The 14139-nt window shown below is 44.9% G+C and overlaps 1 protein-coding gene across 1 annotated transcript in view; it reads left to right on the forward strand.

Annotated features, from left to right (window-relative positions):
• The first annotated feature begins 10898 nt into the window (after nucleotides 1–10898).
• Nucleotides 10899–14139, forward strand: part of CCDC50 (coiled-coil domain containing 50) — a 53245-nt gene continuing 50004 nt past the window's right edge. The window contains exon 1 of the mRNA XM_089508683.1: nucleotides 10899–11036. Coding sequence (XP_089364809.1) covers nucleotides 10988–11036 — 49 coding nt within the window. The 5' untranslated portion in view covers nucleotides 10899–10987. The remainder of the gene's footprint in view (nucleotides 11037–14139) is intronic.

Here is a 14139-nt window from a genome sequence, read left to right on the forward strand (position 1 = left end):
ACAAAATCCAAGATTCCATAAGCTGGAGCCATAACAGTTAAAGTGGTGTCAACTTGCATTAATTCTGCAGTGTAGCAGCAGCCCAAGATGGCCAAAGGTCTGGCAACTCAACCTTATAAGAAACTACTTAGGGACTTGAGTAAGTTTAGCTTGGAGAAGAAAAGACCCAGGAGGTGATATGATAGCCTTTAATAGGTAGATAGCTAAATAATTTCAAGCAATTTCATGTGGAAGATGGAGTGGGTTCAAACGATAAGAAATCCCACCTAAACATTAAGAACTTCTTTCTTTTTCTTTTCTTTCAGTTCTTTTTTTTACTGCAAGAACTCTTTGACAATGGAACAGACTGCCTTGAGGGGGAAAAGGGACTTTTCTTCCTTGGAAGTCTTTAAACAGAGATTGGATGGGTACCTTGCAGGAGTTGTGCTGCAGTTGCATATTCCTACATGGCAGGGGGTTGGACTAGATCACCTCTGAGGACCCTTCCAGATCTAAGAGTCTATGATTCCAGTCCTCTTGAACCCAAGTGGAGAGGGTGACCTAGTAGGTAAATTTTGCAAGTTAAATTTTGGCTAAACACCACTGCAAAATTCTCATCTAGAATGGTGTTTCAAAAATGCACATCTGCCCAGACCTCAGTCTCCTAGGCTGCATTAGCACTGCAGAAATAATCTGGTTTGACATAATAATAATAATAATAATAATAATAATAATAAATTTTATTTGTATACCGCCCTTCCATCGATCAGGGCGGTGAACAACACAATAACAATACAGAAACACCATAAAAATACAATACAGTCATATTAAAAACAAAATTAAAACACCATCAGCCGATCACCATTGTCATCGGGGGGGGGGGGGGGGGGAGAAGACCAGCTGGAACTTCATTCGGGGAATGCAGATTGAAATAAGAAGGTTTTTAGTTCCTTCTTAAACTGGGCCAGGGAGGTGGCCGAGCGGAACTCTATGGGCAGCGTGTTCCAGAGGGCCAGGGCGACGATGGAATATGACCTCCTCGTTGTGGAGGTTAGTCTAGCCCCTGGGACCCTCAGTAGTTGCTGCCCAGAAATTCTGAGGGTGCGGGGCGGAATGTATGGAGAGAGGTGGTCCTTCAGGTATCCTGGGCCCAAGCCATATACGGCTTTATAGGTTATCACCAACACCTTGTACTGTGCCCGGAAGCGGATGGGCAGCCAATGCAGATCTTTGAGTATAGGTGTAATATGACTGGCCCTGGAAGTACCAGTGACCAGTCTGGCTGCCATATTCTGTACCATCTGTAGCTTCCGGGTATGATATAAGGGTTGCCCCATGTAGAGCGCATTGCAGAAATCCAATCGAGAGGTTACCAGAGCGTGTACCACCGTCTCAAGGTCTCTCTGGGCCAGGTATGGGCGCAGCTGGCGAATAAGCCGAAGCTGATAACAGGTGCTCTTGACCGTCGCATTCACCTGAGCTGTAAGGTGAAGCGACGAATCAAGAAGCACCCCCAGACTGCGCACGGAGTCCTTCACAGGAAGCGTGATCCCGTTCAGGACAGGTGGAACCACCGCCATTCCTGGACCAGGGGAACCTATCACAAGTACCTCCGTTTTCTCTGGATTCAGACTGAGTCGGTTTTCCCTCATCCAGCCCATTACCTACTCCAGACAGGCCACAAGAGGAGAGACGCCATCCTCAGTCACTGCATCAGTCGGAGACATAGAGAAAACTATTTGGGTGTCATCAGCGTACTGATAACCCCGCGCCCCATGTCTCCAGATGATCTCTCCCAGCGGTTTCATGTAAATGTTAAATAGCATGGGAGACAGAATGGTTCCTTGAGGGACCCCAGTTGTGAGGGCCCTCTTATCGGAGCACACGTCTCCCAGCTGCACCATCTGGAACCTCCCAGAGAGGTAGGAGCGGAACCACTGGAGCGCAGTGCCCCCAATTCCCACCTCTGCCAGGCGCTCCAGAAGGATACCATGGTCTATGGTATCGAAAGCCGCTGAGATGTCCAAGAGCACTAACAGGGACATGCTTCCCCTGTCGATGCCCAGACGGAGATCATCGACCAAGGCGACCATGGCCGTCTCAACCCCGTAGCCCGCCCAAAAGCCAGTTTGAAATGGGTCCAGATAATCCGTTTCATCCAAGATCGATCGAAGCTGGATTGCAACCGCCTTCTCGATCACCTTCCCCAAAAATGGCAGCAGCAAGACTGGCCGATAATTACTATGTACCAGGGGGTCGAGGGAGGGCTTTTTTAGCAGCGGTTTTATGGTGGCCAATTTCAAGCTGGTTGGAAATTGCCCATCCCTCAGTGATGTATTTATAATCCGGTGTAACAACAAGGTTACAGCCGGTCCCCCCTGAGCCGCTAGCCATGAGGGACAGGGATCGAGAGAGCAGGTTGTCTTCCGAACACTTCCAAGGATCTTGTCCACATCATCGGTACTTACCAACTCAAACTGATCCAGTTTAATAGAGTCCACGGAGGCTCTGGATGCCTCTACCCTAGGTTCTGCTCTAATGCCGGCGTTAAGACCTTCGCTTATCCAAGAGGTTTTATCCACGAAGAAGTTGTTAAATTGGTCACAGCAGGCCTTAGAAGGTTCAAGGATCTGGTTCAGGGCGGGAGGGAGCTGAGTTAGCTCCCTGACCACCCTGAACAACTCTGCTGGACGCGACTCCGCGGACGCGACACGAGCACCATAGAACGAGTTCTTAGCTGCTCGTATCGCCTCTCCATAGTCCTCCAACAGGCGGTCTAGGAGAGCCTTGTCGGCTAAGCGTAGGTGTTTCCGCCAGCGGTGCTCTAGCCGTCGCAGGTCCCGCTTCCTCGCCCGGAGATCTTCCGTGTACCAAGGCTTACGTTTGGAAGCAGGTCTGAGAGGGCGCTTGGGAGCGATACTGTGTATAGCCCTAGAGAGACCGGTATTCCAGATACCAGTCAGGGCATCAACAGAGTCGCCATCACTTCCAACCATGTGTCCCTCTAGGGCTTCCTGGAACTTTTTGGGTTCCATCAGCCTTCGAGGGTGGACCATCCTAATAGGTCCACCACCCCCGGGGGGGATCTGGGTAGAGACCTTGATTTTTGCCTCCACAAGGAAATGATCCATCCATGACAGGGGGGAAATACTGGTTATTTCCACCCACGGATTTTCCGCATCCGAACAAAAGACCAAATCCAGTGTATTACCCGCAAAATGCACCATGTTAACTGCCATGGCTCCATGCTATGGGATTTTGGGAATTGTAGTTTGTTCTACAGTTCCCAGATTTTCATAGCATGGAGTGCCACAGTTAAGGTGGTGTGAAACTGGATTATTTCTACATTGCAGATGTAGCCCTGTTAGTGTGGGACAAGATATATCACCTTTTTTGTTGTTCTTGTCCCTAGTTCCAGAAAAGATTGGGGGCACAAACTCATTTCTGAACCGCAAATTGAGGACTGATTTTAAAATAAAACTCATATACCAAAACAGCAAAATCAAGGTTTGCTTTTTGGAATTTATATATTTTTAGAATATTTTCCAGCCGTGGATAGTTGAATCTGTGGATAAAGAATCTGAGGATGTAGAGAGCCGACTGTATTTCTCTATTTGTTGTTTTATGTAATTCTTGCCATCCTACACAATCACCTTTTCTTTTTCTAAGCTCACACAAGTGGGAGTTTGATGTGTTACTCGCTGTTTTCTACTATAGTCTCTTCCTTTTTATACTCATACTAATAGAAAACTCAAACTCTGTATCTCTTGACAAGCAGAAAGCGGAAACACAGTGTCTCTCACTTCATATATCAAATACATACCCTTGTTAGAAAATTATTTTTGTTTGGATTTGTGAGAGCCAGTGTTGCATAGTGGTTTGATCATTGACTTCCGAGACCAGGATTCTGATCCCAGCTTGCTCATGTAAACTCATTGGATGACCTTAGGCAAGTCATACTCTCTGAACCTCAGAGGATGACAATGGCAACTGCTCTCTGAAGAAACTTGTCAAGAAAACCCTATGATAAGTTCACCTTAGAGTTGCCATAAGTTGGACACAACTTGAAGGCATGCAATGACAGCAACAGGAGCTGGACATAGTGGAACAGAGGCCTCATTCCCACTTACAAATAAATAGCTTTGTGATCCGAATCGATGGATCGGTTCAGCAGTGGAGCGTGGTTCACACTACATATGCGCTGATCATATTTTTTGCTATAAAATAAAATAAAATAATCCACAGTTGGTTCACACTGATGAATGAAATGATTCAATGTAAACTGTTTCCTGTGGGAGTCTCTCCAAATAACCCACTTGTAGTTCACACTGGCAAACGAATCAGTTCAATTTGAAGTGTTTTCAGTGGGTTTTTTCCCCTCTGTCCATTACTACAATTGCATTTACGTACTTCTGTACGAGGGTCGAAGGGTGGGCAGACATAGGTTGTTAATTTCTGCTTCCCCACCCAGCAACCCCTTATCATGTCACAGTAAATCAGTTCCGATCCACATCTCATTCACACTGACACTGAATCGATTCATGATTTCGATTCTTCAAATCGATTCCTAAAATCTATTCCGATCCGCATCTGGTTCACACTTGCGTGGAATTGATTTATCCAAAAACATGCAGAAAAAAATCAGTGTCAAAAAGATGCAGGTTTTAGGGGTCTAGCGCATGGCCCTCCTCTCTGAATCGCTTCAGCACTTCAGTTCAAGTATGAATAAGGGTCATTTAAACCGCTTCAAGCTGATTTGCAAACCGGTTTAAAACATAGTGGGAAAGAAGGCCGGAGTTAGATACACAGTTCTGAAGTAGGAGAGACACTTTCTCAACCACAGTATATAGTTCCTTTACTAATAAACTAGAGTATATAAATTCAATTGTAAAAGAGAGACACAAAATTATGAATAAGACGATTAAGCATAGGGATTCATACCATTGAAAAAGCCAGGATGGCATAGTAGTTTGAGTATTAGACTATGACTCTGGAGACCAGGAGTCACATCCCAGTTAATCCATGTAAACTCACTGGGTGACCCTGGGCAAGTCACATGCTCTCAGCCTCAGGGGAAGGCAATGGCAAACCCTCTCTGAAGAAAGCCTCTCTACCCCATGGTAGTTCTCCTTAGGGTTGCCATAAGGCAGAAACAAATTGAAGGCACACAACAATAACAGCAATGTCATACCACTGCATAGTTGTTATGCAAATAATTTTCTTATGCTCATATAGCAAAATACAAGAATAACATTTCTTATTGCAAAATATTATAAGAGTTCTGTTTCATAGAACACCAACCCGATCGACCTCAGACTGGTAACAATTTTTCGGGTAAGGATGAAATATGCCTTAGTGTCTGGTAGGGCCTTTATATAAGGCTGCCACCAGATGTTTGTCTGCCTTTCCAGACTTCAAAGCCATATGTCCCCAGCTTTAATAGTCCCAAAAACCTGCTCTCAATTCTTATTAATTCTTATTAATAAGACTAAAAGCATGGGAAGTATGTTTCTCTTCCTATAAAACAGGATGTGGATGTCTTGGCAGGATTAATGTGTGAATGCATCTAAACCAATTGGTCATATTTTTCATCTGAACCATCTTTGAGTCTTGTTGTCCCCTGAATGCACTTGTACAAAAACTTGCCTCCTCCAGACTTGTGGTACTAGTTTTAGATCCTTCCCAGTTCTTATCATATCTTTTCATTTTGCTGTTGTTGTCTGCCTTCAAGTAGTTTCTGATTTATGGTGACTGTAAGACTTTCTTGGAAAGATTTGTTCAGAGGGAGGTTTGCCTTTGCCTTCCTCTGAGGCTGAGAGAGTGTGACTTGCCTAAGTCTATTATTTTATTTTAATTATTATATGTTTTTAATTGTATTGTTGTTGTTGTTTCTAATTGTAAGCTGCTTTGTGTCCCATGGGGGGAGTGAGATATAAATAATAATAATAATAATAATAATAATAATAAATCAATAATAATCTACACTGTAAAAATAATGCAGTTTGACACCAACTACCATGGTTCTATCCTACAGAATCCTAGGATTTGTAGATTGGTGAAGCACCAACATTCTTTGGCAGAGAAGGCTAAAGACCTTGTCAAACTACAAATCCCGGGATTCCACAGGATGGAGCTGTGGCACTTCAAGTGGTGTCAAACTTATGCACCCATAGTCCAACCTTCAAACCACCAAACCATGCTGGCTGTTTCAATACAGAGGGCCATAAATCTTATCAGTTAAGTCTCTTGCAGCAAGCCCATTAGATCTTGATACAGAGAAGGGATGTACTGAGGGTCATATAAGTCTATGGATGTAACTGGCTTCTAAAGAATTTTCTAATTTAGGCAGTCCAAACTGGCCAATATTTGCCACAATGTCATCCACAGAAATCTTCCCCCAGCACCACATTTCACATGACTGGATTCTCTCACTGTCATCTTTCTCCACTGTCCGGCCTTCACAACCCTCCATAAAAACTGGCAATATGATGGTGAAACTAAAGTGCCAATCAAAACTGAAACCCAACAGTGGTTTACTTTAATTTCTGTCTGCCCCAGCACTGAAATACTTTTAAGTATGATAGCATCCCAAATCCACAAAACAGTGATGCTTTAATTGGCCAACCAAAGTGCACAAAATACGTGTTGCAAGCTTTGAATGCTCCACTTGCTTCTTCATCAAGCAAATATCATACAGGAAAACAAACAAAAATGATGACAATGTTAGTCACAAGCCTGCATTTTGTCAAACCCCCCCCCCCTCCCATCTTCTCAGGCTGCTGCCACACTGCAGAAATAATACAGTTTAACTCCAGTTTAACTGTCATGGCTCTGTATATGGATTTATAGTTTGTTCTGGCTCAGAGCTCTCTGACAGGGAAAGCTTAATATCTCACCAAACTCCAAATCCCAGAATACCAAAGCATGGAGCCCTGGCAATTAAAACCATGCCAAACTGTATTAATTCTGCAGCGTAGATGCAGCCAGTGAGTCGGTTTCTTTACAGATCGCAGGATGGGCTGTTGTCTCTGCATGCAGAGGTGTCGGTGCTGTAGAAAACACAACATATATATATTAGCTCTTTCCTGGCTGGTGGGTATAGGATGCAGGCTGGGAGCTTGTGGCCACAGGCAGGCATTGAACCTGCCATTCTGAGTTCCCTAAGAGCAACTTCAGCAACCACAAAGATAATTGTCCTGCAATTTTGAAAACCACGTAATCATCCCCTTTCCTTGGCTTATGAGTGGTTGCAAAGATAGCAGAGTCCGGGATGCAGACTTCAAGGTGGAAGCAGAGGGTGCAGTTTTCCAATTGATCAAGTGCAGCTTAGGGCTAGTTCCCATGATCTAGGGGAACTAGGGGAAGATTTTCATTTTTTAAAAAAGTAGGGGAAATCAGTGAAATTTTTACTAACTGACTTTTTCTGACTGCTGTGATGGTTGGTTACTGTACCTTTCCTAATGTTATCCTTTTAAATCGCTCACAATAGGAAACAACAGATTGCAAATAGGATTCAAAAGGGAGAATGTTAGAAGATATATAGAAAAAAAAGAGGTGTTGCACATTGCAGCAAAAACAACAAAGGCCTCATTCCACTACCTTTTAAATCAGATCGCAAATCAGTTTGAACCAGTTCAAACGACCCTGGTTCCCACTTAATCCGAATTGCTGAAGTGATTCCAAGAGGCGGACTATGCTCCAGACCCATTTAACCCACATCTTTTTATGCTGCTTTTTTCCGCCCTCTTTTTCAATAAAACAATTCTGCACAAGTGTGAACCACAAGCAAATCGGAATCGATTCAAATTTGCCCTTCGGCCGGCTGGAACCAAATCATTTTTGAATGGAGTCATTCGTAAATGCGAACCACAAGTGGGTTATATTAATGCCAGAAAATGCGACTGAAGCGAATGTAGTGGGAACCATGCTCTGATGGCGAATCGACCCATCGATTTGGATTGCACACCGATTTATCTGAAAGTGGGAATGAGGCCAAAGTATCTTACAAGCTTTAAAGACTGATAGACTTCATTCGGCACAACCATTTGTGGTCTGTAGTCCACTTTACTGAATGCAAGGAATACTGTCTCAATTGGCAGATGATTATGCCTATGTATAGGTGGTCATACTACTTAGTAAGAGAACGTGGGGAGTGAAAGGAAACCGAAATGCAACAAGTATACTAAGTAATCATGACCTTAGTCATGATCATAGTCACAGTGAGGATGGAGCAAACTTGTTTTTTGCTGCTGCAGAGAATAGGGCCCAGAACAATAGGTGGAAGTGACAGGAAAAGAGATTCCACCTCAACATTATAAGAGCTGTTCGACAGTGGAACACTTTCCCTCGGAGTGTGATGGAGTCTCCTTCCTTGTAGGTCTCTGAACAGAGGCTGGATGGCCATCTGTCGGGGATTCTTTGATAGAGAGTTTCTGCATGGCAGAATGGGGTTGGACTGGATGGCCCTTGTGGTCTCTTCCAACTCTATGATGCGATGCTTCCCCATGGTACAATGGGGCAACCAGCAGTCACAATGGCAGATAACACCATCAGTTGCACAGTGTTGGTATTCAGCAGGAGGCTGATAGGAAACAACCCTCCCCTTTTAGACTTACAGCATGCAAGCACAGCCGTCTGGGATGTCCATGAGCTTATTCCAAATGCATTAAGCTAAAGGGATGATCCCTGACTGAGGCCAGGCAGACAGCTGTGAGAGAGCGAATCTGGATTATCTATGGTGTGCTTGGAGCAAATGCCAATGCGCAAGGGACCAATGCCCAAAGGTCCCTATGCAGCTGCAACTGCCACAAGCATAGGGTTGCTATATCCCCCTTTTTAAAATGTGGGCACCTAATTTGGATATTATGATAATATCCTAATCATGCAAACCACTCCAATTTACATCCTAATCATGCAAATTCAGCACATGAATGGTTGCATTTTTCCCTCCATCATGTTTAACCTTCCTACCATTTTAATGTTCGTTATTGAAACTGTAAAATATTCCATATATTACACAGTCATAATAATACACATGCATAATAATATACATAAAAATCCACATACACAAATGAACACATAAAACCAAAACTATACTAACGTATTAACACCTAAACAATAAGCGCCACCTTGTCTACTCCAAACCCATATATAAACAGCTATCGACATACAAAACAACCTACATAGCAACTTACAGTACTTAACACACCGCAGTGTAACTTTTTATTCCAACCCAATGTTCAATCTCCTCAAAAACCCACTTGATGTCTATCATTATTTCTTCTTCATTGAGAAATTCAACCTTTCCCACATATCCCAAACATTTTATAAAATATATCAAACTGGCATCCTTTATCAAAGGAATATATATATATATATATATATATATATATGGTCATACTACACTTTATTCCTATTCAGCTATGACTAATTTGTCATTTACTACTGTTTATTGAATGTGAAGCATAATATGACACCTTCCTAAATATCCAATTTTTAACATCTCTCCCTTCTTTTGCAAAAAGATTAATGGTGGTTCCCTTCGTACCATTTTAAAAGTCTGAACAGATCTGACAGAAACAGACAGAGAAACCAGTGGCTTCTTTTATGGGATCCTAGGCAGCTTACAAATGTTAGGATAGAGCTAAAACCTTGCATCACTAAAAGCCATTGAAACATACTCCAACTATCCATGGAATGAAAGGCCATTTCGAGGCATACCTATTTCAAAAGGGAGCAACCAGTTTAGAAAATGCAGCACCATTATTAAAAGCCTTTCCCTGGAACTGGCCCATTCTCAAAAGCCATTGAGACAAAGTCCTTCGCCTGCCTTTGGAAAGACAGGGAAGGATCTTCTTTGGGACTGAGATCCAGATCTGGGGAGCAGCCACTGAGAAGGCTCTGCCTCTCCTGCATCCCAAGAGAGAGGCAGCTGAAGGTGGAGGGAGGGAGGCAGGTTTCCCAGGCTGGGTCTCCCTTTGGGGAAATCCTTCATCCCAAAAGGCTCTGGGGGTTTGCTGTTTGTTCAGAGTTGGGAATATCTGCCTTTACAGCTGGCCTCTGGAGCCATGGATTCAGCCGCCCAGGGCTTGGAACTGGCCAAGGAAAGGTCACTTCTAGAAAGCAAACCTCTTGCATAAAGGACACCATTTCATGATGCCATTGGATTTAATGGGACTTGCCCGGGCATGGATTTATATACGCACACACACCACAGTATATCATTGATTTAATTTGTTTGATTTGTATACTGCTATTCCAAAGATCATAGCGGTGAACAGCAAGGAAGCTAATGTGTGTGTATAACTAGATATGTTTGTGTGTAGAATGTGTGTGTGTGTGTGTGTTTATAACTATATATGTTTGTGTGTGTATAAGTATGTATATATGTGTATGCGTGTGTGTGTATATACATGTGTAGATGTGTGTGTATAACTATGTTTTTGTGTATATATGTATGTCTGTATATGTGTGTGTGTGTGTGTGTGGAATGTGTATATACACACACACTTGCAATTATATGTGTGTCTATCCGTGTGTGTTCCTGGATCCAGAAGCGGAAGGGGGCCGAAGCCTACACTTCCCAAAATGCCCCCGGAGGAGGAGAAGAAGAAGGAGGAGGAGGAGGAGGAGGAGGGCAGCTGCGAAGGGGAAAGTTGGGCCGCGGCGCCGGGTCCCGAGGTTCCGGCGGAGCCCTTCTTCTTCTTCTTCTTGGCGGGAGGGAGACCCATCCCAGGCGCTCCGCCTCCGGAGGAGAAGGAGGAGGCCTGGAGGGAGGAGGAGGCGAGGCAGCGCAGGAGCAGCCGAGGGAGGCGGAGGGGCCCTGGGGGTCCAGGCCAGGCTTCCTCGCCAGGAGGAGGAGGCGGAGGCGGGCCTTGGCGTCGATCGGGAGGGCTTTCCCCGGCCGCCCGCCCGCCCGCCCGCCCGCCCGCCCCAGACCAGGCTGGGGGCCCCGGAGCAAGAGGGGGCTGCCTCTTCCTTCCTTCTTCCCTCTTCCTCCCGGGGAGACATGGCTGAACTCAGCATCGACCAGTCCAAGCTCCCCGGAGTCAAGGAAGGTAAGCAGAAGGAGGAAGGAGGGAATAGAAAGCAAGGGAGGAAAAAAGAAGGCAGGAAAGGAAAAGGAAGGAAGGAAGGAAGGGCTTTTTAGGGAGTGGGGAAAGTCCATTGGAACCGCCCCCCCAGAAACCATCACCGGGAATGTATTTGGTGTTTTTGTTGGGGGGGGGTTGCCCCTCTTTCCCCCTCCCTGGGCTTAGGGGCCCTCCTTGGCCTTTTCCTGCCCCCTGGAGCCAGGTATGGGGACAGAAGAGGGTTTCTTTCCCTGTGGCCCCTTTGGGGGCGGGGGCAGTGGAGGGAAGGGGGCAGCCCCCCTTAGCTTGCCCTTCTTGGGGGCCTCTTACCTGGAGGCCCTTCCCTCCTTCTCTCCCTGAGCCTCCTCGGGCTTCTTTGTCTGCTGCCTGGGAGGACGAGAGGGCTTCCTAGGCCCTTCTTCCCCCCTTTCTTCCTTTGCTCTTGGTCGACCCCCCCCCCCAGAAGCCGCCTGAGGCCCCCTTTGAGCCTCCCTTTTCGATGGGAAGGGGGCAGGAGAGGCAGGCATGGGCCAAGAAGGGCCAGCGCCCAGAAAAAGGGGGAAGGGACCCCCAAAAACAACCACCACATTCCATGGGTCTCCCCGCTTTCCTCCCCCTAGTGAGGGGCGTCACATATTAAAGAGAAGACAGCCACTCTCCACCCCCCACAACAACAACAACAACAACAACAACAATTTTATTGTGGAGAGAGATCTTGTAGCACTTTGGGACTAACTAAGGAGAGAAGTTGGCAGCATTGTGTGTGCATGTGTGTATATATATATATATATATATATATATTCATGTGTGTGTATGTGCCTGTGCTTATGTGTGTATATATTTGTGTATAAATGTGTGTGTGTATTGTGTGTGTACTGTATAAATATGTATGTATAATTGTATGTGTGTGTGTATAAAATATGTATGTGTGAATATACATGTGTGTATATAAAATATGTGTGTGTGTATATGTGTGTGTGAATATATATGTGTGTGTGAATATACACTTGTGTGTGTGAATATACACTTCTCCCTCCATGTTCACTAGGGTCAGGGGCACAAGACCCCTGTGAATGTGGAAAAACTGCAAATAACCCCAACACTTATGTTTTTTACCTGAGAGAACACCTCTCTAGGAATCTCTGGGTCCTCCAGAGCAACTCTGTGGCCAACCCCTGCCAGACATTGACCATAGAGTTGCGCTGGAGGAGCTCCAAAGGCCTTGCAGAGTGTTCTCTCTAGGAATCTCTATTCCCTTCAGTGCAGCATTGCAAGGTCTTGAGCCTTCTCTGCCCAAGTGTGTTAGTGCTTCACCAAACTACAAACCCCAGGATTCTTTAGGCTGGAGCCATGGTAGTTAAAGGGGTGTCAAACTGCACTATTTCCACAGTGGAGATGTGCTCTGGGATGACAGACCCATTGGCCCTGCTAGTTGGGGGATTCTGGGATATACACTCCGAAGCAGATAATATGTTGGAGCATTCAGCAAGGCTTAACTAGCTCACACATTTGTGCATTTATGCCAGTGGATTGGAATCCATGAAATCTCACACTGAGATCAATCTTAAAGGTACCAGTACAGTATATTCCTTTTTTTATTGCAACCACTTGCTTCCTTATTGTACCAAAACCGACTAATGCATCTATCTCTTTAAAACAGAAATGACTCTTGCTCCTGAGGGTTGTTTTTTTCCTGCAAGTGGTTTCCGCCTGGCACCTGATTCCAGTCCAGTTTGTATTTGCATAGGAGCAAAAACACTCCCTGCGAACTGGGAAGGCCCCACCAAGGCCTTTGTGTATCTTGCAGAGCCAGGCACACGCCTTCCCTTCGGAGCGGCCTTCTTTCTCCTGCTGGAGGCACAGAGGAGCTGGGATGCCTTTTTGCAATATGGATGGCATCTGGAGTTTTTCTAATAGCAAGGAAATGGGGAAAGAGGAGGAAGCAACCTCACGGCGCTTCGAAAGACTAGCAGGTTTTATTTATTTTAGCATGGGCTTTTGTGGATTCTGCATAAATGCATCAGTGAACTCTGCAGAATCTCATGCTAAAATAAAATGGGGGTCAGTGTGACATAGTGGTTTCTGTTGGACTGTGACACTGGAGACTAGGGTTCGAATCCCAGCTCAGCCATGCAAACCCAGCGCCAAACCCGAGCCACACTCTCAGAGGACAGCAATGAAGAAACTGACCAAGAAAACCCCATGATAGAGTCGCCATAAGTCGGAAATGACTTGAAGTCAGCGCACACAAACACACACAAAATAAACCAATTTGCCTGAAAGGTGTTTCTAGGTTCCTCCCAACTTTCCTTCTTATGTTGAAATGGACAATGGAGAGTTTATAAATAATTTGATTTAAAATAACAGCAGCACTTAAAAACCTGTACTCTGTTCTTTGGGACCATCTTGTTTTTTTTAAAAGAGTAATGAAATAATTTCCCTGATAAACTGGATAGAGATCTTGTTGTTTGTTGTTGTTGTGTGATTTCAAGTCGTTTCCGACTTATGGCAACCTAAAGGTTTTCTTGGCAGAAGTTGTTCAGAGAGTATTTGCCATTGGCATCCTCTGAAGCTGAGAATGTGGGATTCCATGGCCAAGCCAGGATCCAATGCTCAAGCCACTGCACCATACTGTCTTACCTTATCTTTTATTTCTTTTTCTGGAGATGCTCTTTCATGTGTGCATTGTGATGTTATTGTCAGGTTGTTATTGCTACGTCGCATGAAGTTAGCTTTGATTTCTGATGTCACTGTGTGAAATGAGGATATAGCACCCCAATAAGAACTTTGTCCCCCAATGAAAATTCCCTTAAGTCTCCAAACTTCTCACATTGTGGAGACACTGAAAATAAATCAGATCACACACTCCTCTATCTGTTGTGTTCACATTTACCTTGTTGCCCCATTGCTTTGGGTGGTTGCTGTTGTAGTGGTTGTTGTACGCCTTCAAATGGTTTCTGACTTATACCTCAATTCTATTCCTAAATGCTGCTCTGAAGTTTTAAGCATCTGCAGTGCTAAACATTTGGGGACTGAATGCATTGCTGGAAATTTGGGGGTCAGAATTCTTCCAGGGGACAAATGCCTT

Source organism: Sceloporus occidentalis, unplaced genomic scaffold (genome assembly GCF_023333645.1).
Source record: "Sceloporus occidentalis isolate IW3139 unplaced genomic scaffold, rSceOcc1.0.p SCAF_2, whole genome shotgun sequence".
Classification (NCBI taxonomy): domain Eukaryota; kingdom Metazoa; phylum Chordata; class Lepidosauria; order Squamata; family Phrynosomatidae; genus Sceloporus; species Sceloporus occidentalis.